The sequence below is a fragment of the Dendrobates tinctorius genome, unplaced genomic scaffold, assembly GCF_039654945.1.
Source record: "Dendrobates tinctorius isolate UK_male_01 unplaced genomic scaffold, ASM3965494v1 ptg000062l, whole genome shotgun sequence".
Lineage (NCBI taxonomy): Eukaryota > Metazoa > Chordata > Amphibia > Anura > Dendrobatidae > Dendrobates > Dendrobates tinctorius.
Genome location: NW_027361730.1, coordinates 22917942 through 22944914, shown reverse-complemented (window position 1 = coordinate 22944914; position 26973 = coordinate 22917942). Strand labels below are relative to the sequence as shown.

The 26973-nt window shown below is 44.7% G+C and overlaps 1 protein-coding gene across 1 annotated transcript in view; it reads right to left on the bottom strand.

Annotated features, from left to right (window-relative positions):
• The window catches only part of DAPK2 (death associated protein kinase 2), a 162568-nt gene that overhangs the window by 5670 nt on the left and 129925 nt on the right, over nt 1–26973 (bottom strand). The window contains exons 10-11 of the mRNA XM_073579380.1: nt 24037–24126; nt 17888–17971 (exon numbers count right to left, since the gene is read on the bottom strand). Coding sequence (XP_073435481.1) covers nt 17888–17971; nt 24037–24126 — 174 coding nt within the window. The remainder of the gene's footprint in view (nt 1–17887; nt 17972–24036; nt 24127–26973) is intronic.

Below are 26973 nucleotides of genomic sequence, written 5' to 3'. Positions count from 1 at the left end.
GCTTTTTTTGTTACTGATCACTAATGTAGTATCAGTCACAAAGTGGTGGTTAATATGTTGTCCGGCCATGGTGGAGTAGTATTTGTTCCTTGTATGTGGTATTATTGGTCATCATGTGGTGGTAATATGTGGTCTGGTCATGGTGTGGTAGTATTTGTCCCTTCTATGTGATATTATTTGGTCACTGTGGTTTAATATGTGGTCTGGGTCCCATCTTGCTTAAGCTCCTACACTTTAAAGATAGAGATGCTATCCTGCGCAGATCCAGAGACATTAAGGAACTTGCTATTAATGGGAGGAAAGTCTCCATTTTCCCTGATTTTTCCCTGGAGGTGCAGCGTAAAAGGGCGCAATTTATTGAGATTAAAAAACGCCTACGTGACTTACAGGTGACATATTCCATGATGTACCCTGCTAGACTGCGGATTGATGTGAATGGAGAAACGCACTTTTTTGATACGGCGGGAATGGCGCTGTCCTGGCTGGATATTAATGAGAGGTCCATGAGGAGGAAGAATACTTGAAGTTCTCCCTTTTTTCGCCACCAGGTGTTGTTACTCCTTTTTGTCTAGGACGCTATGCTGGTATAATTACTACTGTTCATTCCATTTCGGATTCAGGGCGGGAGCTGACCGGATTGCTGTGGACACTCGTTACAGTGACAAGCTGTGGACCCTTCTCCCTGCATGGACTCTGGGCGAGTTTTCTAGCCCTGATTCTCTCTATTTGAGAGAAATGTGCAAGTTACACTTGTGTTTGGGGGTAGGGGCGCTGTGCACTGGTGTGCAGTGCTCCCTCTCCCTCCTTTGTTTTTTTCGTTTGTTGTTGTATTCCCTAATTGTTCTGTGGGATGTGATGTGCGTCAGCCGTGTCGCCCAATTCATTGTACTGAGGGATGGTGGAGATTGCCTCTCTCCCTCGGGAGTGGAGTATGTTCCGATTTCTCATTTTTTAGTCTGCTCTTATGGCGATATCACTTAATATTGTAGCGTGGAATGTTAGGGGGCTCGGGGATGCAAATAAGAGATGTGCTATATTTACTAATATGCAGAAATTTCTCCCGGCTATCCTGTGTATGTCTGAGACCCACATGGTGAAAGATAATATTCATTGGCTAAGAAAGGGATGGGTTTCACATGAATATCATTCCACGTACTCGACCCATGCGCGGGGTGTCAGTGTGCTGGTGCACAGGTCCATCCCCTTCTCATGTACTAAATCAGTGGTTGACCCTGGGGGCAGATTTGTATGTTTGCTTTGCACGTTATACGGTATACAATTTATTTTGGTTGCCATATACATCCCCCCGCCCTATTCAGTCGAACCAGTAAAAAGAATCTTGTCTATTTTGGGTTCCTTTCCCCCTGCGCCGACTCTTCTAATAGGAGATTTTAATACATATTTGCATCCCTATTTGGATAAGTTGCATTCGGGAAACATATCAGAGGATGCAGCCTCAACCTCATTTGCTAGAACGTTAGTGGAGCTGGGTATGGTAGATCTTTGGCGTGTCCGAAACCCCACAGCCAGACAGTTTTCCTGCTACTCTAGCTCCCACCACGCTATGTCACGGATAGACCTGGCCATTGGGAATACACTCATGACCCCATATGTACGAGGGGTGGCCTACCTGCCTAGAAGTGTATCTGATCACTCGCCGCTACATGTCACACTTTCATGGGGACACCCCCTCACCCTATCTAGACCTATCTGGAAGCTTAATCCCTTCTGGATCCAGCTTATAGCGGGATCTTTGCATGATGCCATTCTAGAATATTTTCAACTTAATGAGTACTCTGCATCATCACACATAGTCTGGGATTCCATGAAAGCCTATGTCAGGGGCTTATATATTAGAGAAATATGCACACGGAAAAGCCAAAATAGACGCTACACCCAGAGTCTGATCCAGGAGGTGTCTGTTGCGGAGGCTGCGGTGATACTCAACCCGACAGAGGAAACTAAAAAAGCTTTGGAGAAGGCACAGGGGTCGCTCAGGGAAAACCTCATGTCGGCGGCAGCAAATAAACGTTATTTCCTCAAACAAAAATATTTTATAGAGGGGGAGGGAGTAGGACATTTATTGGCCACGGTCATTAGAGCACAGGACGGATCTTCATATATCAATAGGCTAAAAACGGACTCGGGTGGTCCTGTGACAGACAGTGCGGACATAGTGAGTGAGATAAGGAGGTATTATATGCGACTATACACATCAGATTGCAGTCTCACGGAGACTGAGATTGAGCAGTACCTGGATGCGCTCTCTCTCCCTGCATTGGCTGATAGCGATAGGGATTCATTGGATCGGGACATCCTGTTGGAGGAGTTGGAGGAGGCGCTTGGTCAGATGCAAAATGAAAAGGCTCCAGGAATGGATGGCCTGCCTGGCGAGTTTTACAAAACCTATGCACCCTTACTGCTACCTAAGCTACTTAAGGTATTTGAAGAGGCTGAAAGGCAGAGGGTCCTCCCGCCATCTATGAGGGAAGCTTTGATAGTTTTAATATTAAAGCCCGGAAAGGATCCAGAGGTTCCGGATTCATATCGCCCGATTTCCCTATTATCAACAGATGTTAAATTATTGGCCAAGGTACTCGCCAATAGGATGTCCCGAGTTATCTCATCTGTTATACAGAAGGATCAGACGGGATTTATCCCAGGCAGAGCCACATCTATGAACCTTAGGAAACTATACTTGGGGATTCAACATAGTTCTGGGGAGTTGGGGGGAAGAGCAATTTTGTCCTTAGACGCCGCTAAGGCGTTCGATAGTTTGGAGTGGGGTTTTTTGTGGGCGGTACTTCGGAAAATGGGCTTTGGACACAGATTTATAAATTGGGTGAGGCTGTTGTATGGCTCGCCGGTGGCGAAGGTTGGGGCTAATGGCAGGGTCTCTGAGTCTTTTCCTCTTGGGAGAGGTACTAGACAGGGGTGCCCGCTCTCGCCCTTGCTATTTGCTACTGCGGTGGAGCCATTGGCAGTTGCAATTCGGAAGTCCAGAGAAATAATGGGATTCAGATGTGGAACTGTGGAGCTGAGGATATCATTGTACGCGGATGATTTACTTCTATATTTAGATAAGGTACATTCCTCGATTTTGCCGGCAATGGAGGTCATTCGAGAATTTGGGCTGAGGTCTGGTCTTCGGATTAATTGGTCCAAATCAGCTTTAATGCCGATAGACCCTCTCCCGGCGGATTTCTCAGATTTGCAGATACCGGTCCCTGTAGTTCGGAGGTTTAGGTATCTGGGTATAATTGTTAGTCCTGCCCCGAAGGATTTTCGGGCTCTGAATCTGGAGCCCCTGTTGCAGCGATTTAGAGCAAAAGTACATACTTGGTGTCGCCTGCCGTTGTCGAATATTGGTAGATCTAACTTAATCAAAATGGTAATGATGCCACAATTATTATATTTGATACATAATTCTCCGGTGTGGATCTGTAGGGACTTTTTTGCAAAAATAAATACATTATTCCGGGAATTAATTTGGAAGAAAAAACAGGCTAGGATTCGCTTGGAGATACTGCAGCGAGGGAAGGAGGAGGGAGGATTGGCGGTGCCAAACCCATTCATATACTTTATAGCCTCCCAGATGCAACATCTTAAGGGTTGGGGTAGAGACGGGGCGTGTGACAATGGTGGTGATATTGTGAGGGAAGGATCGGTATGGAAATATCCAGGGTGCCGGTTGGAGGTGGGAAGACGGCAGATAAATGGGGCACGATACCCCACGTTGGCTATGATTTTCAAGGTGTGGGATAGGGGTAAGTCTCTTTTGAAGATAAATGGGCCTACGGAATTGTGGCCATTGTGGCGAAATCCGGATTTGCAAGAGATCAAAAAGCTGGTGGGGTTCGGAAGATGGGAAGATAAAGGGATTTATCTGGTGTCACAAATTTTGCAAAATAATACTCTTAAGAGTTTTGAACAATTGAGAACAGAATTTCACCTCCCGCACGTCTTCTTTTATCAGTACTTACAGCTAAGACATGCATTGGAAAAACAGAGAAGGACAAATCCGGTGATAGTGACACATAATCAAACACTACATATGCTACTTACATCTGAGTCTTCTAGGGGACTTATCTCTGAATTATATAAAAGATTATTACCTGCCCATCTGGAGACATATCCACTGACTGCTGCTAAGAATAAGTGGGAACGGGACGTTGGCCCCCTGACGGAGGACCAGTGGTCCGATATTCTAGAACAGGTCCCTAAAATGGCGGTTTCTGAGTGCCAGCGGCTTTCGCAAATATATCTCATTCACAGGGTATATAAAACACCCAGCTTATTATTTAAAATGGGACTTAGGCCCAATACACAATGTGTTAGGTGTGGGCAGGATGATGCCCACTTGATGCATGTTATGTGGGAGTGCGGGCACATTGGGGATTTCTGGAGGCAGACCCTGGGACTCATAGCCCAAGTATACCATATCACAATACGACCGTCACCTCGTCTATGTTTGTTGAATTTGTGGGAGGAGGGGGTTGACCCGGACTCTGCAGTGGCCCTGGGAATAGCACGCATCCTGTATCAGGCAAGAAAGATACTTGCATATCATTGGTTGGATCCTATGCCACCAACATTGTCAGAGCTTAAAAATAAACTAAATAATGTCATCAGATTGGAAAGGGGGGCTTATTTAAAAAGAAATGCATTAAGAAAGTTTTACAAAATTTGGCAGCCATGGATGGAGTCACCGGGTCTCCCCTCGGGCGCACTGGTACGGGATGCGATGTTGGACCAGTTGCTGTTGTGCTTGCGATGAGGGGATGCTTGGGGGGTGAAAATAAAGTCTAGTGCCCTTTGTGGCGAAGTAGATTTTGAGTGGCGCGGTGGGAGGGAGCTGGGGTGGATTGGACCTGATATCCGTGGGGGGCGGGGGGGGGCGAAATATGATGCGGAGTGGCGCGGCTGGCGGGGATGGTTTTCCCGCTGAAATGAGGCACTGATGTATAATTTTGATTTTTGTTTATTTGTGGAGCCATGTTGTTTATAGGCTCAATTTTATGCAAATATCTGTGTTTTGAGATTTCTTCTTTTTATTTATTCTTACACAGGAAGAGTTTTACCCTTTAAATAATATTTGCTCTCAATGTAAATTTTACTAGCTATATAAGATGTCATATTCTTTCTGTATTGATTCCTGAATGTTTAATAAAAAAGATCTGATTCAAAAATATGTGGTCTGGACATGGTGTGGCGGTATTTGTTCTTTGTATGTGGTGTCACAGACCCACCGCTGACACCGGTATGTCACGGACGGAGGGATGCGACGCACTGCCGACACACGGCTATCACAGGCACAAGGGGGGCTTATCTTAGTTATCCCACCGCTGGCACCATGTGATAAAAAACAGCAAGCTAGTCTTGCCCTAACAATTTATCGCAGGGGGGTTATTTTGGTTGTCCCACCACTGCCCACAATACTTCACAAAAATTTTCAGTTCCACTTTGGAACTCGCAGCTCTCTGGTGCCCCCCTACCCTCAGGTCAGTCAGGGAACTACACCTGGGATAATTGGTCGCCGGCCGGCTGCTTCAATGAGGACTGGCCACCCAGCACGCTGCAGTGAGGGAATTATAAAATGCTCTGGCCGCAGCCACCCAATTTGTTTATAAACTCCCTTCCATCACTCTCAGCAGTGCCCAGGCTCCAGATCACACTTTGCCGCCACCAGCTCCAGAGTTTCTCTGATTAAGTTATAAACTTAATAGAGGGGTTCGAAGCCAACTCAATTCAGTAGCAATGAGGACTGGCCACCCAGCACGCTGCAGTGAGGGAATTATAAAATGCTCTGGCCGCAGCCACCCAATTTGTTTATAAACTCCCTTCCATCACTCTCAGCAGTGCCCAGGCTCCAGATCACACTTTGCCGCCACCAGCTCCAGAGTTTCTCTGATTAAGTTATAAACTTAATAGAGGGGTTCGAAGCCAACTCAATTCAGTAGCAATTATCTTAAAGGCACGTGTTCATTCTTAGAGCATGAAGACAGACTAATAAAATTATAATTTATTCCCCAAAAGGGGGGCAGTAATTACACAGATAAAAGATGTTACAAAGTTGAGACATTAGGTATGTACAATGCAAATATAAAATAAATGGGATTAACATAGAAAATCAACACTTACAGTTGCTCAATGGTCTTTAGGCTAGCCATGTGGGGAGGTGGGGCCACACGTCGCCCTGCATCTGGGGTCTTTTCGGCATCAAACCGCCAGCGCGAATGACTGATTTTTGGAAGGGAATGCCTTATAGCTTTGGGTTTGTGACATCACGAAAGGGACGGTCTGGGGATGTTCCTCTCCCTGCTCTACGAGTGCAATTCTGACTACAAAACTTATAATGACTATATCCGCAAAGGGTACCTCGTATAAACACGCACATGGTATCATTCTTTTTAGCCTGTCGCAGACAATAGTTAAAGACCAAACATGCAGTAATTATGTCACACCGTTTAGGAGGAACCCATTTCTCGGATTCCGTTGGGGTTAGAACTTCCCAAGAACCACCATAATGACGCTGGATCGGGGCATGTCGCAAAAAATGTCCGTTTCATTTTCCTTTCATGAAGGCGGTGCGAGCTATGGCTTCTTTTAATATTTCCCATACCTGAATTGGCCGCATGGCCTGGACAAAGACATTCTTTCCACTCAGCTTAATTAACATTCCTTAGCTGTGGAGAAAGGAATGTGTGCACAGGAAGTGTCTGGTGTAGGGTTAAAGATGCAGGCACAGAGCTGTGGGGAAAAAAAGGAGGGGCCGCAGCTATGTGACAGGTGATTCTCATCTGTAGTGTAATAATCAGGGAACCTTAAGTCATACCTTACTTATCATTACATGTGGTATTATAGGTCACTATGTGGTGGTAAAATGGTTTCTGGTCATGGCACGGTGGTATTTGTCCCTTGTGTGTAATAATATTGGTCATTTTAAAAATTTAAAAATATACCTAAACTAGCTGAAGAGCCCGGCGCTGCCCGGGCATAGTAACTAACTACAGTTAGTTATAACAAATTATAATGATTTACTCTATATATATTTATATATATAAAGCTGAGTGTATAGCCCTGCCCACTCCGCATAGCCACTTTCACTATAATATCCCACATCATCCCGTCAGCAAGAGCTACCGGACTACTACCCCTAATATCCCAAATCGTCCCATCAGCCAGAGCCACCGGACTACTAATATCCTACATCATCCTGTCAAAGCCACCGGACTACTACCCCTAATATCCCACACCATCCCATCAGCCAGAGCCACCGGACAACTACCACTAACATCAAACATCATCCCGTCACAGCCGCCGGACTACTACTCCTAACATCCCACATCATCCCGTCAGCCAGAGCCACCGGAATACAACCTCAAATATCCCACATCATCCCATCAGCCAGAGCAACCGGACCACTACCCCTAATATCCCACATCATCCCATCAGCCAGAGCCACTGGACTACTACCCCTAATATCCCACATCATCCTGTCAGCCAGAGCCACCGGACTACTCCCCCTAATATCCCACATCATCCTGTCAGCCTGGGGTCAGAACCAGAGCGCTGAGTGGAACGGTCCTAACTTCCATACCAGGGTTCCCTTTAAGAGAGGCCTGGGGTGAGAATCAGAGGACTGAGGGATTTACCCTAACTTCCATACCGGAGATCCCTTTAAGAGAGGCCTGGGGTCGCTACCAAAGCACAGAATTGTTATGCCCTGACTTCCATACCGGGGATCCCTTTAAGAGAGCCTGGGATCAGAACCAGACAGAGCGCTGAGTGGATTTGCCCTGACTTGCATACAGGAGATCCCTTTAAGAGAGCCTGGGGTCAGTACCAGAGCATTTGAAGACAATAGCCCTGACTTCCATACCAGGGATCTCTATAAGAGTGGTCTGGGGTCAGAACCAAAGCGCTGGATGGATTTGCCCTGACTTCCATACTGGAGATCCCTTTAAGAAAGGCCTGGGGTCAATACCAAAGTGCAGAGTGGATTTGCCCTAACTTCCATACCAATGATCCCTTTAAGAGACCCTGGCTTCAGAACCACAGAGCTGAGTGGAACAGTTTTAACTTCCATACCAAGGATCCCCTTACGAGAGGCCTGGGGTCAAAACCAAAGTGCTCTGTGCTCCTTTCTGGAGGGCAGACAATGGCTGGGAGCTTATGGTCCCAGGGATGCTAGATTTCTCCCACCCAGTCAGTGTCTGCTGAGGTGTTGTCAAGTGGGAAAACTTGCTCATAGCAACCAATCACAGCTCAGCTTCTTTTAACCATCCCTGATGAAATGAGAGATGCTTAGTGATTGGTTGCAAGGAAAACTGTTGCTCATAGCAACCAATCAAAGCTCATCTTCTTTTGAACAGCTCTGGTGAAATGAAAGATGCTTCGTGATTGGTTGTTTATACACACATACTGTACATACACTCACTGGCCACTTTATTAGGTACACCTGTCCAACTGTGTGTTAAGACTTAATTTCTAATCAGCCAATCACATGGCGGCAACTCACTGCATTTAGGCATGTAGACATGGTCAAGACAATCTCCTGCAGTTCAAACCGAGCATCAGTATGGGGAAGAAAGGTGATTTGAGTGCCTTTGAACGTGGCATGATTGTTGGTGCCAGAAGGGCTGGTCTGAGTATTTCAGAAACTGCTGATCTACTGGGATTTTCACGCACAACCATCTCTAGGGTTTACAGAGAATGGTCCGAAAAAGAAAAAAAATCCAGTGAGCGGCAGTTCTGTGGCCGGAAATGCCTTGTTGATGCCAGAGGTCAGAGGAGAATGGGCATACTGGTTCGAGCTGATAGAAAGGCAACAGTGACTCAAATTGCCACCCGTTACAACCAAGGTAGGCAGAAGAGCATCTCTGAACGCACAGTGCGTCGAACTTTGAGGCAGATGGGCTACAGCAGCAGAAGACCACACTGGGTACCACTCCTCTCAGCTAAGAACAGGAAACTGAGGCTACAATTTGCACAAGCTCATCGAAATTGGACAGTAGAAGATTGGAAAAACGTTGCCTGGTCTGATGAGTCTCGATTTCTGCTGCGACATTCGGATGGTAGGGTCAGAATTTGGCGTAAACAACATGAAAGCATGGATCCATCCAGCCTTGTATCAACGGTTCAGGCTGGTGGTGGTGGTGTCATGGTGTGGGGAATTTTTTCTTGGCACTCTTTGGGCCCCTTGGTACCAATTGAGCATCGTTGCAACGCCACAGCCTACCTGAGTATTGTTGCTGACCATGTCCATCCCTTTATGACCACAATGTACCCAACATCTGATGGCTACTTTCAGCAGGATAATGCGCCATGTCATAAAGCTCGAATCATCTCAGATTGGTTTCTTGAACATGACAATGAGTTCACTGTACTCAAATGGCCTCCTCAGTCACCAGATCTCAATCCAATAGAGCATCTTTGGGATGTGGTGGAACGGGAGATTCGCATCAGGGATGTGCAGCCGACAAATCTGCGCCAACTGTGTGATGCCATCATGTCAATATGGTCCAAAATTTCTGAGGAATGCTTCCAGCACCTTGTTGAATCTCTGCCACGAAGAACTGAGGCAGTTCTGAAGGCAAAAGGGGGTCCAACCCGTTACTAGCATGGTGTACCTAATAAAGTGGCCAGTGAGTGTACATTCAGTTTTATATATATAGATTGTATTGCATATTTTAACAAATGTTTAATATGTTAGAGTAGAGTAGGGCCTGGCCAATAGAGTCTACCGTGTCGTGGTGGTGGCTTAAAAAATCTTTTGGCCAAAAGAAAGGCTGCTGGATATATATGTGATCTGGTGATGGGAACTGTTGATGTGTGAATAGTGAGAAGTGGAGTTTTTCCAAGAGAGAGCAGTGGGGCTGTGGACAGTTCAAAGGGTGGAGGCACGGCTGAGGTGGAACCTGGGTGGAGTCTTCAAGGGGGCCTCAAAAATTTTGCCAGTATGGGGCCCCGAAATTCCTAGTGGCAGCCCTGGGAGTGCATGAGTCTGCTCATGTATGAAACAAGACGTTCTATGGTAACCTGGTTTGTAAAGAAAGCACCCATAGGGAAATACCCATGTGTATCGCCATTTTTTTAATAAGATTATGATACTGTGATGAAAGTGTTGTGGAGTTGTGGCCACATCATTACAGAGTGGGATGAGTTTTCCATGAACCCAATGTAGTATTGTTAACCATCAAACAATTTTACAGTTGCTAAACATCAGTGTTAAAGGGGTGGTCAGGGACTATTTTAGTTTTCCTTCTGGGCCTACGAAATTACAGTCAGGTAGCATAAATGCCAGGAGCCAGCTGTCAATCAGCATGATGTCAGCAGTCATTTCGGCAAGCAGCAGAATTGCTGGCAGGAGCGGTCTATGGTCACTAGAGTTGAGCGACTTTTGGTTTTTTAGGGTCGCGTTTCGTTTCGTGAAACCCGACTTTTCCAAAAGTCAGGTCGAGCAAGATCGTCCGATTATAGGGAAAAGTCGGGGTCGTCCCGAAACACGAAACCCAATGTAAGTCAATGGGGAATAAAAGTCGGCAGTGAGAGGAGGACAGGAAACACACCTACAGTGCCCATTTCAATGCCAAAAGCATCAATTCTTCTTTCTTAAGCTTGTCAACCTTAATTAACTTCATAATACAAGTTACGCACTGAAAAATGGGGGTTATTTGGCTACAAACTGTGGGGGGGAGGGCTGGCTCCAGGTTTTCATGTGCCCTGGGCGAAAGAGCGCCCCTTTAACACATACCACAACTCATCATGCTCCGATACGGCAGAGAAATAGCGGTATAGTACAATGAAAAATACCTCACTTTTTACATCTCATGACGAGGCCCATCTATTTCTCCATACAGAATCATTGGTCCCATATAATGTTTGAAACAGTATATGATGAGCTCCACATAATGCTACAGTATATGTTGGTCCCCATGGATGAAGCTCCACTGTCTTATGGGCCCAAATAATGCTCCAAACATAATGGGCCCCATTTCTAATGCTCTAGTGTATAATGGGCCCTGTAAATGCTGCTCCAGTGTCTGATGTCCACCTTTGGAATGTTCCAGTGTATGGTGGGCCCCATCTATCATTCTCCAGAGTATAGTGCTCCCCAAAAATTGCTGTCCCAACATTGAAAACAATCAAATAAGTCTCCTCGCTAGGGAATCCCTGTACTTGTCTGGACAGGTGCTGTAGCTTGCTTAACAGCTCGCCAGCCGTTCTCACGCCCAGTATGGATTACACGTGATTGCACAAAGGTGAGAAAGGGTACCGTATCCCCAGATAACATGTATGGATAGCGTACACATTCAAAATATATGTCTCAGGAGGCAGGCTCAGACGGTGTTAGGCCCAGTATGGATTGCACGTGATTGCACAAAGGTTAGAAAGGGTACCGTATCCCCGGATAACATGTATGGATAGCGTACACATTCAAAATATATGTCTATACAGCATGAGGCAGGCTCAGACGGTGTTAGGCCCAGTATGGATTGCACGTGATTGCACAAAGGTTAGAAAGGGTACCGTATCCCTGGATAACATGTATGGATAGCGTACACATTCAAAATATATGTCTATACAGCATGAGGCAGGCTCAGACGGTGTTAGGCCCAGTATGGATTGCACGTGATTGCACAAAGGTTAGAAAGGGTACAGTATCCCTGGATAACATGTATGGATAGCGTACACATTCAAAATATATGTCTATACAGCATGAGGCAGGCTCAGACGGTGTTAGGCCCAGTATGGATTGCACGTGATTGCACAAAGGTTAGAAAGGGTACCGTATCCCTGGATAACATGTATGGATAGCGTACACATTCAAAATATATGTCTCAGGAGGCAGGCTCAGACGGTGTTAGGCCCAGTATGGATTGCACGTGATTGCACAAAGTTTAGAAAGGGTACCGTATCCCTGGATAACATGTATGGATAGCGTACACATTCAAAATGTATGTCTCAGGAGGCAGGCTCAGACGGTGTTAGGTCCAGTATGGATTGCACGTGATTGCACAAAGGTTAGAAAGGGTACCGTATCCCCGGATAACATGTATGGATAGCGTACACATTCAAAATATATGTCTATACAGCATGAGGCAGGCTCAGACGGTGTTAGGCCCAGTATGGATTGCACGTGATTGCACAAAGGTTAGAAAGGGTACCGTATCCCTGGATAACATGTATGGATAGCGTACACATTCAAAATATATGTCTCAGGAGGCAGGCTCAGACGGTGTCAGGCACAGTATGGATTTGACGGCCCAGATTACACAGCGGAGGAGCAGGGAGAGGTAAAGATTGCAAATGCTGGGGCCCTGCCCAAGCAAGGGGGGCCCACTCGTGGGCGTCGGTACTGGCACTGGGCCCCTCATAGTACAGCGGTGTGTCTGACGGCGGGTGTGCACCACCACCGTCAGAGACACTTGATTGCACTATGAGGGACCCTGTGCCAGTGCCCGCGCCCAAGAGTCGGCCTACCCACCTGTCCAGGGCAACGGCACTCGCACGGTGTCGTGCGGTAGGTGGTGACCCCGGCCATGGGGGGGGAGGCAGCACAGTTAGGGAGTTTTAGAAAGTGGCATATGTTGATGTTGGACATTCAGCTGATGCAAAAGGCAAAATAGGTGAAGTACCAGGAAGAGGTGGACCAAAGCAAGCCATTTTTCTGTCACCCTATGTGTCATCAGGGGAAGGTGGGACAAAATCCTTGGAAACCCATGCGTGGTTCATTTTAATGAAGGTTAGATCATCCACATTTTGGGTTGACAGACGGGTCCTTTTTTCTGTCAGGATTGATCCAGCTGCACTGAAGACTCTTTCCGATAGCACACTTGCAGCTGGGCAAGCGAGCTCCTGTAAGGCATATTGGGCCAATTCAGGCCAGGTGTCCAGTTTAGCGGCCCAATAGTCAAAGGGGAATGACCTGTGTGGGAGAACATCGATATGGGAGGAAAAGTAGTTTGTTACCATAGTTGACAACTGCTGTCTCCTGTCACTTTCCATCGATGCAGTATTACCAGTTGTGTGAGCGGTATTTGAAAAATCAGTCCACAACATTGTCATGAAACCCCTGTCTCCAACGCCACTTCTGCTGTGTGCACCACGAACACCTCTGCCAAGCTGCCCCCGGCCCGTACGGCTCGTGTGAGAACCATCACCGCTGCTGTGTGCTGGGAATGCCTCAAGCAACCGATTTACCAGAATTGCTTGTTTATTAGCCAATATTAGGTCAAGGTTCTCCTGTGGCATGATGTTTTGTAATTTGCCTTTATAGCGTGGATCCAGGATGCTGGCCAACCAGTAGTCGTCATCGTTCATCATTTTGGCAATGCGGGGGTCCCTTTTTAGGATCCGCAAGGCATAATCTGACATGTGGGCCAATGTTCCCGGTGTCAATGATGCACTGCGAGTGCTGGGTGGAGGAGCACTTTCTGGCAAATCCACATCCCTCCAGTCACGCACAAACCCTGTACCAGACCTTGCCACGCCAACATTTTCACTTGCCCCACGAGATGCATCCTCCTCCCCTAAGTAATCATCCCCATCATCCTCCTCCTCCTCTTCTTCCTCCACCTCGTCCAGGAGAGGTCCCTGAGCAGACAATGGCTGAATGTCATCAAGGATTCCCTCCTCCTCTTCCTCCTCATCAACATTGGCTGCAGACGCCTGCTCCTTAAGGTGCGTCAAAGTTTGCATGAGCAGACGCATAAGTGGGATGCTCATGCTTAGGATGGCGTAGTCTGCGCTTACCAGCCGTGTGCATTCCTCAAAACACTGAAGGACTTTACAAAGGTCTTTCAGCTTCGACCACTGCACACCTGTCAACTCCATGTCTGCTCTCAAAGTGCCTGGCCGTGTATCCTCCCACAAATGCATAATGGCCTGCCTCTGCTCGCACAGCCGCTCCACCATGTGCAGGGTGGAGTTCCACCTTGTTGCAATGTCGATAATGAGGCGGTGGTTGGGAAGGTGGAGCAATCGCTGCAGCTTCTGCATACGAACGGAGTGTACAGGCGACCGGCGGATGTGCGCGCACAGTCTTCGCACCTTCTGGAGCAGGGCTGTTAACTCCGGATAATTTTTGAGGAAGCACTGCACCACCAGGTTCAAGGTGTGAGCCAAGCAAGGTATGTGGCTGAGTTTTGAAAGGGCTATGGCTGCCACAAAATTACGGCCGTTATCACTAACTACCTTGCCTGCCTCAAGATGTACACTGCCCAGCCATGACTCAGTTTGTCGCTTCAAGTACTCAGCCAGCACCTCGGCGGTGTGTCTGTCGCCCAAACACATCATCTGCAACACAGCCTGCTGACGCTTTCCACTAGCTGCTCGATAGGGGGACACATCGTGTGCAACAGTGGCAGCTGCAGATGGAGTGCTCGTACGACTGGAGGAGGAGGGTCGAACGCCTACAGCCAACTGTTTCCTATACCGGGGGCTAGGCAGCACTGTCCCACCACCGCTGTCCCCTGTGGACCCTGCATCCACCACATTAACCCAGTGCGCAGTGATGGACACGTAACGGCCCTGGCCATGCCGACTGGACCATGCATCAGTTGTGAGGTGCACCTTTCCGCTCACTGACTGCTTGAGTGCATGGACAATGCGGGCTTTCACATGATGGTGGAGGGCTGGGATGGCTTTGCGAGAGAAGAAGTGGCGACTGGGTAGGTCATAGCGTGGTACTGCATAGGCCATGAGTTCGCGGAAAGCTGTGCTTTCCACCAACCGAAAGGGCATCATCTCAAACGAGATTAGTTTGGCAATGTGGGCGTTCAAACCCAGTGTACGCGGATGAGAGACTGAGTACTTTCTTGACCTACTCATAGTGTCTGGGAGGGTGAGCTGGACTTGAGAGCTGCATATGGTGGAAGTAGCGGTGGACAGGGCGGACTGAGAGAGGGTTGATGATGGTGATGGAGTTGGTGTTCTTTCTGATGGCCTAGAATCAGTATTTCGTTGATATAACAGTGGGATTCCCTGACTGCTGTGGTCTTGCAACGACACCTCAACATTTGCTGCTGTGCTAACCGGTGGGCTTACAGTGGGGGAAACAATGTAGCGTTGCTGACTACCTTCGTTGTGATCAGTTGCACATGTGGCACTTGAGGTTTGGTGTTGTGTCCACGCTTGCAAGTGCATGCTGGTTAAATGTCTAAGCATGCAACTGGTATTCAAATTTTTCAGATTTTTCCCTCGGCTAAAGGTCTTTGCGCACTTCTTACAGATAACCTTGGCCTGATCATGAGGATTTTGTTCAAAAAAGTGCCACACTGCACTCTTCCTACTTTGGCAGACATTTTGCGGCCTAGCACGCTGTGATCTTTTGACCCTCTGGACAAGCTGTCCAGCAACTCTTTTGATGTTTGGAACCTGTCTTTGGAGTGCTCCGTGCCTGCCAGATAACAGCTGTTGCAATGTCGATGTCTGCTGTGGATGCTCCTCATCTGAGCTATTGGAAGCAGCACCCTCTTCCCCCAATGGATGCCAATCTGGGTCAACAACTGGGTCATCCATCATCTCCTCTTCTATGTCATGTGCACCTTCCTCTGTGTCACCGTGTATGGTGGTATAGTGTGCGGGAAGGGGCACCTGAGTCTCATCAGGGTCAGAATCTGGCTCTGTACACTGCGAGGACAATGTAGTGCTCTGAGTGAATGTACCAGCAGAATCATCCATCAGCGGCTGTGCATCAGTGCACTCCATGTCAGATTCATCTTGGCCTGGGTAATTCACCATTTGACTTGATAATCCAGGCATGGTATGTGAAAACAGCTCCATGGAGTAATCAGTAGTATGGCCTGCGTCATCCTTCAATCTTGGTTGGGGTGAAGGACACAAGGAAAGGTGTGGTTCATGAACATGAGCCTCCAATGACGACTCAGTGCTTTTACTTTTTACAACTGAAGAAGAGGAGGCGATAGAGCTGGAGGCTGAGTCAGCAATGTAAGACAAAACTTTTTCCTGATGCTCTGGCTTTAAAAGCGGTTTGCCAACTCCTAGAAAACTAAGCGTTCGAGGCCTTATGTAGCCAGACGATGACGCAGGGTCAGCACCTCCTGCATTCGGTCCTATTTTGCTCTTGCCACTACCATCAGATCCACCACCAACACCATCATTACCAGCTGCCAACCCCCGCCCAATTCCACGGCCTCTTCCACCAGCCTTCCTCATTTTTGGTAGAAATGTAGACAAAATCCAACAAACTATATAGTAATGTAAAACAAGGTACAAGGTGTCTATAGGGCAGGGGAGATTTTGAATTTCTGCACACACTTGTGGACAGTGGACACTTTTGGATTGTGTGAGGCCCACTGATATCTGAGCGCTATGTGACAGGCTCGATGGCACTGCTGTGACAAAAGTGACTAGAGGATAAGGGAGATTTTGAATATCTGCACACACTTTTGGACACTGGACACTTTTGGATTGTGTGAGGCCCACTGATATCTGAGCGCTATGTGACAGGCTCGATGGCACTGCTGTGACAAAAGTGACTAGAGGATAAGGGAGATTTTGAATATCTGCACACACTTTTGGACACTGGACACTTTTGGATTGTGTGAGGCCCACTGATATCTGAGCGCTATGTGACAGGCTCGATGGCACTGCTGTGACAAAAGTGACTAGAGGATAAGGGAGATTTTGAATCTCTGCACACACTTTTGGACACTGGACACTTTTGGATTGTGTGAGGCCCAATGAATATCTGAGCGCTATGTGACAGGCTCGATGGCACAGCTGTGACAAAAGTGACTAGAGGATAAGGGAGATTGGATTGCTTTTAAAAAAACAGTTTGCGGAGCAGTGGGTAAACAGCAATGCCAGCCTGTCAGGAAGCCTTAGAAGGCAGCCCAACAACCAACACCACTGATACACCACTATATAGCCTCCCCTTGCACTGCACACACAGTGACTGGTGTGTTGTGCAGGCCAAATTGCTAGCAGCAGAAGCAGTTTTTTTTTCTTCTCAGCAGGACAAAAAAAAAAAATTGGGATTGCTTTTAAAAAAGCAGTTTGCGGAGCAGTGGGTAAACAGCAATGCCAGCCTGTCAGGAAGCCTTATAAGGCAGCCCAACAACCAACACCACTGATACACCACTATATAGCCTCCCCTTGCACTGCACACACAGTGACTGGTGTGTTGTGCAGGCCAAATCGCTAGCAGCAGAAGCAGTTTTTTTGTCTTCTTCCCTGCCTAACGCTCTCCCTACAGAATCAGCAGCAACCTCTCCCTATACTAAGATCGGCAGAAGTAAGATGGCGGTCGGCGTGCACGCCCTTTTATACCCCCTGTGACGCCCACCAAAGCAAGCCAATCACTTGCATGCCCTTCTGAAAGATGGTGGTGACCCGTGCCTATGTCATCACGTTGCCCACAGTGTCCGTGGATCCTGATTGGCTGAAAAAGAGCGCAAAACAAACTTTTGAAACGCGACTTTGGCGCGTAAGTCGCCGACCTCGTGGCCGACCTCATCCTAGGGTCGGGTTTCGTTTCATGAAACCCAACTTTGCCAAAAGTCGGCGACTTTTGAATTTTTTCGACCCGTTTCGCTCAACTCTAGTGGTCACTATAAACTGGCACCGGGCAGAACGGGCAAGTAATTAGCAACTATATGCCTGTCAGTTCTTAGGTCCATGAGAAAAGTTAAAATAATCCTAAACAACCTCTTTAAATTTGTGGTACTAAAAATAATCAGTTCTAACCAATAGAAATCTGCTCCTTTATTTACAAAACTAATTGTTCCTGCTTGAAAATATTTCTTAGTTATTAGCGGTAATATCGTAACATTTACTTTACTGTGATTTGAGATAAATACTTTTCCTAGATTTCTACCTAGAAGATATTAATAGGACATAAGATATAAAGTGAAATTACCAGTGTAATCTTTTCTTCCTCGAGAACTTTCTTCTTAAGGGAACGACTCAGGTGATTGCATAGTGATACTACACTGTAAGAAAGCTGGAGAGGAAAATACATATTAACTAGAACAACTCATCAAACACATTATACAACAACAGCTATTGTGTATCACATGTAATATTGCTACAGGATATAGAAGCAATAATATTCAAGTAGAAATAATGGCACCAAGAATGCATTAACTCAGAAACAGGCAGAGAAGTGGGCCCTTTGCCTCTTGGGTAAATAAGTGGCTGCATAGGTTGCACCAATGGTATGTCCACCCTTGCATTAATTGTCAAACTCCCAATCATGTAGGACACTGATCACCATGCATCGTCAATTTGCTCATATTTCAAAGCAAATTTTGTAATCCACCTAGACCACTTTTTGTTTTTTACATGGACTACTGTTAAAGTGAAGTAGTACTAGTGTAATTCTGTGCAATATTAAATATATTGTTCCTTATACAGTTGTGTGAAACAGTGATTGCCCCCTTCCTGATTTCCTATAATTTTTCATGTTTGTCACACTTAAATGTTTCAGATCAACAACTATAAATATTAGCCAAAGATAACACAATTAATCACAAAATGCAGTTTTTAAATGAAATCTTTATTATTAAGGGAAAAAGAAATCCAAACCTAAATGGCTCTGTGTGAAAAAGTGATTGCCTCCTAAGCCTAATAACTGGTCGGGCCACCCTTAGCAGCACCAACTCCAATCAAGCATTTGCGGTAACTGACAATGAGTCTTTTACAATGCTCTGGAGGATTTTTGGCACACTCATCTTTGCAGAATTGTAGTTCAGCCACATTGGAGAGTTTCCAAACATGAACTGCCTTTTTAACGTCATGCCACAGGATCTAAGTCGGATTAAAGACAGGATTTTAACTAGGCCACTCCAAAGTCTTAATTTTGTTTTTCGTAAGTCATTCAGAGATAGACTTGCTGGTGTGTTTTGGATCATTGTCCAATATCAGTGTCCAGCATTGTCCTGCTGATTACCCAAGAATAGGAAATCAGGATGGGGCAAACATTTTGTCACACAACTGTACTACTTGTATATCTTCATAGAAGAAGATAACAACGCAAATAGCGCAAAATACTTTGCTGTACCATAACACAGTGATTCCCCAAAAGGGCTCCTGAGAAGACAGCACAAGAAGCTTTCATTATTCAACAGGGATGGCATATGAAGCTTGCCCATATAGGCTTGCTATGTGTACAGTCATGTGTTATGATTAGGTCACGGAGGAGGATAACAGGGAAATAAGCGAGGCAACCAGATAACCAGAGAGGTTGGTAACTTAGCTGACTGCAGACCCCTAAACTGACAACACAATTAGAATTAGCCGTGGGACGTACCTACGATGCCCTAGACGCCTCAGCACAGCCACAGAATTAACTAAGCCTAATGAGAGAAAGGGGAAAGCTAAACTGCCCCGGAGTAGAACCCCAAAGGAATAGACAGCCCCCAAACATATATTGCCTGTGAGACAAGATAAGGCACAAACACAGTCAGAAAATAGAGTAAGCAAATGATGGGGCCCAAACTGTCTAGATAGAATAGGACAGGAAAGGATACTGTCTGCAATCACGCAAAAATCCTAAGCAAAATTCCAATACGTCTGATATGCAAAAATACTGAGGCCACACAACCTCTCCCCCACTAAATCAGCACTCTGGTGTAACTGGACGCAAACAAAAGATACTGATATAACAGGGGATTAGAATTACTGCAAAGATTGACATAAGCCGTGGCTTATGGAACAGAGTCCAGCACAGGTCCCAGCAGGGAACCAGGCTGACTCACACCAGCAAGGCAGGAATCAGAGACAAGCAAAAAATTGATCAAATGCAAAAAGATTCAAGCAGACAAATAACTTATCAGAAAGATGCAGAATAAAGCAGGAGGCAAGCAGACTTCCCAAAAGCACAGGAGGAAAACAAATCACCGGCAAGAGCTGAGGGAAAGTTGCTCACTTAAATCTCCCCAGTCTGTAACACCTGATCTCCAATCATCCTGCTCAGGTGATTGACTTCTGTCAGCTAGACCAGCTCCATTACCAGCAGCAACCACCACAGGGAGCCCAAACTCAGAAGCCAGGTCCAAAGTGTTCAGAACAGTCATGGCAGTCAACAAATATTAGCCAAATTATAAACCATTCCATACAAGTTTTTTTTATGCAGGAATGAGAGCAGGGATCCCCACAAAACACATAAAATATAAGGGTTTTCCATACAGTGATATGGTTGGGAATCAATGACCACATACATTGCAGGTGCTCCAGTGGTGAATCATCTATCAGGGCCCCCCATACACAAAAGACTGACATCTACAGGTTTTGTTGATACTATTAGGGGAGTTTAGACAAGGATATGCTTAACTCATGCTATTGTTTGACAATCACAATGATAAAACATAAAACAGATAATGATAAATAATTAAGCGCTGATCATGTGAAAACTGATGTATTCAAAGTTTTTAAAATAATTTTTAAAAATGTCCTATTACTTTTCCATCAGAGCTAATTATATTAGACGTCAGCAAAGCAATGTGGTCACTACTGCTAAACCACTGAACTTCACTGTTAAACTGAATCCGCCCCCATACTGCATCTCAGAATACAGTTCCCATAACTAATAAAATGTACTAATATAACAGAGTACAGCAGTTTTCTTAAATGTGTCATTTAACTGCTTACTTGATAAACTAGAAAAAATAACTTATCATCATTTTGATATAGACAGTAAATTGGAGAACAGGCCAGGATTTGTGAGAAAACCATATCGCACAAGAAGTTCATAAATCAATATATGAGAAGGCTCCACATCAAGTTATTAATGTTTGGTTGTGTAGCATGACAATATTTTGACAGACAAGCCTTCCTCTAGCTTGGGAAAGTTCTTAATGCCAAAATATCACAGTTAAGTGCTTTTGAACTCCATGCCACGATGTACCTTGGACCCTTCTTGCATACTGGACTTATTGAGTAGTTTAGAATCATAGAATAATAGAATGTTAGAGTAGGAAGGGACCTCCAGGCTCATCGAGTCCAATCCCCTGCTCAATGCAGCGTAGGATTCACTAACCATATCAGACAGATGTCTGCCCAGCTTCTATTTGAAGACTTCCATTGAAGGAGAACTCACAACCTATCATGGCAGCATGTTCATCTCACTGATCACCCTCACTGTCAAAATGTATTTCTCTAATATCTAATCTGTATCTTCTCCATTTCACTTTCATTCCATTGCTTCTTGTGTTTCCATATGCAAATGAGAATAAGGATGATCCCTGTACACTATGACATCCCTTCAGATATTTGTAGACAGCTATTAAGTCTCCTCTTAGCCTTGTTTTTTGAAAGCTAAACATTCCCAGATCCTTTAACCATTCCTTGTAGGACATGGTCTGCAGTCCACTCACCACCCTGGTAGCTCTTCTCTGAATTTGCGCCAGTTTTTCAATGTCTTTTTTGAAATGTGGTGCCCAGAACTGAACACAGTATTCCAGATGAGCCCTGACCACAGAGGTGTAGAGGGGGGTAATTTCTTTATGTGATCTAGACTTTATGCTTCTCTTAATACATCCTAGAACTGTGTTTGCCGTTTTTGCTGCTGCATCTCACTTTTGACTCACGTGAAGGCTTTGATCTATTAGTATCACCAAGTTTTTTTATACACATGCTGTAGCTTAGTTCTATTCCTCCCCTTCTATAGATGTAATTTGTGTTTTCTTGCCCTTATGTAGAATCTTGCATTTCTCCCTGTTAAATGCCATTCTATTAGTCGCTGCCCACTGTTCAAGCTTATCTTGAGCCTTCTGAATCCTTTCTCTGTCTTCTCTACTGTTAGCTAGCCTTCCTAGCTTTGCATCGTCTGCAAATTTGATTAGTTTACCTTCAGTTCCCTTATCTAGATCATTTATAAAAATGGTGAACAACACAGGGGCCAGGACAGAGCCTTGTGGTACCCCACTTGAAATACTCTTCCAATTGGATGTGAAGCATTAATTAACACTCTTTGAGTATGATCACTGAGCCAGTTATGAATCCACCACCTAACCGTAGCCTTGTCAATCCCATTCTTGTCATTTTTTCAATAAGGATAGTATTAGATACCTTATCAAATGCTTTGCTGAAATAGAGATGTACTATGTTCACAGCATTTCCCTGATCCACCCAGTCAGTAATTCCATCATAGAAGGAAATTACATTAGTCTGGCATGACTTGATTGCTACAATCCCATGCTATATTCTGTATGGTTAATTACTGTATCCAAGTACTTATATACATGCTGTTTAATAATTCCTGTGCAGACGGCGGGCGCGTCGAAACAATGCATCCGCATGTCCTGCGTACCCAATGTTAAATATAGGTACGCAGGACGGATGCAGAAGTAGGTGGATCTAAACGGAAGAAGTGCGGAAGTGGGTAGAGCTTCAGGGAGGAAGTCTGCAGAGCCCATACAGCCAAATTATGCATGTAATATCCAAATTAAAGGAGTTGTCCACTAGCATTGTTATACCATATGAGCCTTGCAGTCAATCAGTGGTTGCTATTGGGCTAGAAACTGAAGAAGTGAGATCGCAGCAGTACAATAGTGACCACTAAATATCTGCAGGGCTCACATGGTGTAATAATGCCACGCAAACCCTGGCAGATTTGGCACCGATACTACTTGAGTGGCTTGGTTGAATGATGCGAGTATGTTATTTCTATTCTACTCCTTTAAAAAGAGGTTGTCTAGGTAGTGGAAAAACCCTTTAATAATTACGACATGAAAATTTTTGAACTCTGTGAATATAATCAGCTGGTTGAAAATTCTTATCCCTTATATATTTATTGCATACCATTTATTCACGTAAGAAATAAGGCTGCATTTCACACTTTGACCTTGAAAATGTAATCAGAATTTAATCTTTCTTGTTATTAACTATGACTAAAAGCAATTAGCCCTAATCTCAGGGTGAGGCCTGTACTGCTTGCAGTTGGAACATTTTGCTTCCTTTAATTGTTAAAGCTTTTATGCCTGTTAAAGTATTTCAGATGCTATACTGCATTACTAAATTAATACCATTTAATGCAATATAGTTTTCCTACATAAACTATAAAGGCAACAGGAGGCCTCTCTGTAATAAATGAACCTGAAGGAACACTATTCCAAATTAAAGAAGTTTTTACAATTCTGTTAAAAGGTACAATAATTGCTACCATTAGCTATTGTACATCCAAATATGGCTTCTCACAATGTTAAAAGGGTTGTCCCGCTTTTAAAAAAAATATGTCCCATAGACTAAGTGATGTGTCTCCTCTGCTGCTCCGGTCTTTGTTGATCGGCGGCATCAGTCAGGTCATGTTGACAACGAGGCAGTAAATCACTGAGCTCAGCAGCTTGAGCCCTCTACATCGGCAGAGCCACTAAACTCTGTGATTGGCTGCAGCACTGTTAACATGATGTCACCACTGCAACCGATCAACACTGGTGGAGAGGCACTGCTGGACCAGGGATGGTAAGTGTAGCTCTTTTTTTTTCTATAAATCACTGAGCATATGAGATAAAATAAGTTAAAACTGAGCAACCTCTAAATAATTTTGGTCTTGGAACTCCAACAGTGATTTCTATTGGGGATTGTTTTTCAAACTTACATTAAATTATATAATTTGCAAAGGTCCTTTAGGAATCCTGTTTCCTCATTTGTTCAGGATGTCCAAGTATGACAAAATTTTAACCTTATAGTAACTACTACGTCCAATCAGTTGTAAAGGGAATATGTCATCAGACAATAACCTATTGATACTATGAGGTTTTTACGCTAAATGAATTTTATAAAAACTTTGATCGGATTTTTCAGTCTTCCTATAATACTAGCTATAGTTTTTCTACTGGCCATTAAACGTTCTACTTGACTCGTTCTTCCTGTTCTGAATTATTGACTTTTCAACAGTTTCGTTATTTTAACAGGCAGGATTACCCCTCTATAAACAGCAGACTCTCCATTCACAATAGGTGATGTCACCACTCACTTCTTTCCCCTCTCTTTACAATGACCTTTGCCAAGATCATAAGCAGTAAATACCTGTATAAAAGATTGATTTGTGTGGTAAGAGTGTATTACCTTCCAACGTCTCCGGATATATTGCTTTCTTAAATTCTCCAAGTTGATAATGGACTTTTTCCTTACCAGGACCTGATGTTTGTCTTTTGGCTGTGGGATAAAGATGAATATCAGCAGTTAGTTAATTATATTGAGAGAACAACCAGCATATATATTACATGGTCAAATTAGAAGTTATAATGTAGCAGTATAATAAGGGTTATATAAGGACTGACGAGCTGGATATCTTGAGTGGAGGAGATAAGAAAAGATCTAGTGATTGGCTAAAAAGTACAAGTGCCTGTAGAAATATTATATATATTAATATATATATATATATATATATATATATATACACACACACACTGTATAGCTAAGGGAAAAGGGTTAAGGATAGTTGCATAACTTAGTGATTTATATATAAGAACGTCATGATCCACGTTGGATTATGACACATTTTGCACAAGTAACTTTTTTTTTCCTTTAAGCTGTTTGCTTAAAGTTAGTTTTGCCCCCGGTGGCCATTAGGATCATTACACTGTGGTTGTTTTAGTTCTAGTTTTGCCCCCGGTGGCCGTTAGGGTCATTACACTCTGGTTACTTTAGTTTAGTTGCCCCCGGTGGCCGCTAGTGTTATTGCACGTGATTATGAAGCAGGTGTGATTCCCTGGCTCCTACCTATAAAGGAGTTGCAGGTGGTCTCACTCAATGGTGGTGATATTGCTCATTTCCAACCAAGTCTGGTGAAGGAAGGAACTACAGAGAGGAGTTCCTGGCAGCTCAGGGGAGCTCTGGTGTAATAGCATACAGTATTATGGGCACCACATAGTCCTCCATACAGAATTATGGGCACCACATAGTCCTCCATACAGAATTATGGGCACCACATAGTCCTCCATACAGTACTGTATTATGGGCACTGCATAGTCCTCCATACAGAATTATGGGCACCACATAGTCCTCCATACAGTACTGTATTATGGGCACTGCATAGTCCTCCATACAGTATTATGGGTACAGTATTATGGGCACCACGTAGTCCTCCATACAGTATTATGGGTACCACGTAGTACTCCATACAGTATTATGGGCACCACATAGTCCTCCATACAGAATTATGGGCACCACATAGTCCTCCATACAGTACTGTATTATGGGCACTGCATAGTCCTCCATACAGTATCATGGGTACAGTATTATGGGCATCACGTAGTCCTCCATACAGTATTATGGGTACCACGTAGTCCTCCATACTGCATTATTGGCACCACGTAGTCCTCCATATAGTATTATTAGCACCACATAGTGCTCCATACAGTATTATGGGCACTACATAGTCCTCCATACTGTATTTTAGGCAACTCACACAGTGCTCCATACAGTATTATGGGCACCACACAGTGCTCCAGACAGTATTATGGGCACCACATAGTCCTCCATACAGTGTTATGAGCACCACATAGTCCTCCATACAGTGTTATGGGCACCATATACCCCTCCATACAGTATTTATGAGCACCATATAATCCTCCATACAGTATTATAGGCACCACATAGTCTTCCATGCAGTATTATGGGCACCACATAGTCTTCCATACAGTATTATGGGTACCACATAGTCCTCCATACAGTGTTATGGGCACAATATAACCCTCCATACAGTATTTATGAGCACCATATAACCCTTCATACAGTATTATGGGCACCACAGTCTTCCATACGGTATTATGGGCACCACATAGTCCTCCATACAGTGTTATGGGCACCATATAACCATCCATACAGTATTATGGGCACCACATATTCCTCCATACAGTATAATGGGCCCCATTACAAGAGCTAGCAAGAATTGGTGGAAAAACAGCAAAAGTTGTAGCATTTGGCTCAACTAAGTTGCGCAAAAACTTATGTAAAGCATTTTTACGCCAGAAAACTAACAAACATTTGTTTCTCTGATGGATTTGTTTGAAGGGAAAAAAAACGCATTTGTTTTTCAAGGCCTTTTTGCCTTATGATGCATTGACACGTTGTGTCAGCATTGTGGCCGATATGCAGTCATACACTATGCAAGGATGTAGAGCAGTGCGCACTGAAAGTTACAGCTGTTAAATACTTTTTTCTGCCCAATATATGCACAACTGCACCGTCATTAACTACGAAATCGACAACACAATTTTTCAGCCGCATTGCGATCACATCTAGGCCTCAATGTACAGCCATACACCATCAGGCTTTAAGATGCAAAAAAAGGCTACAAATTCCAGTTGAGACCAAGTTCAATGCCACAAATCTATGGCTAAGTTTTGGATGAATCTTTAAAAAAAAAAGATCTGTTTCTAACAGTTGGGGCTGTAGCTCTCATCCTGATCTCCAGTTCTAAGGAGCCATCCTCATTGTCTGATCATCTCTCAGCTGAATATTCATTAGAAAGGAGATTAACCATATTAATGGTTGCCAAACAGCACATTGCAGACTGATGGCCCACGATCACGTGAGATGCACCTCAGACTCGGCAAAAATCAGTGTTACTCCCTCAATATCAACCAAAAAAAGTTATCCTGTATCCACAAAATAGGTGATTACTTGCTGAATGCTGCAGAGTCCTGTCCTGAATGGAGTGGAGATGCTCATGGTTGACCTTCAATGCATTAATTTGTCTATGGGCCTGGTGGAGAAATCAGAGGTCAGCACTGCACCATTTCCAGCAGATGATCCATAAACAATGGTGTGGAGGTAGAGTATGGACACCTGCTCTATTTGGGATGAGGCCCAGCAGAGCAGTTCCCAGAGCTCAATCAGAATCACTGGGGGTACAATGGTCATATCCCTACAACTAGTAGGTTATCCCTCATCCCACGATTAGGGGATAAGTTCCAACCTTGGGAATAACCCCTTCACTATCAGACCATTCCATAGAAAAATCACAATTATCTCCACCATGCCCTTTGTTTGCCAGTA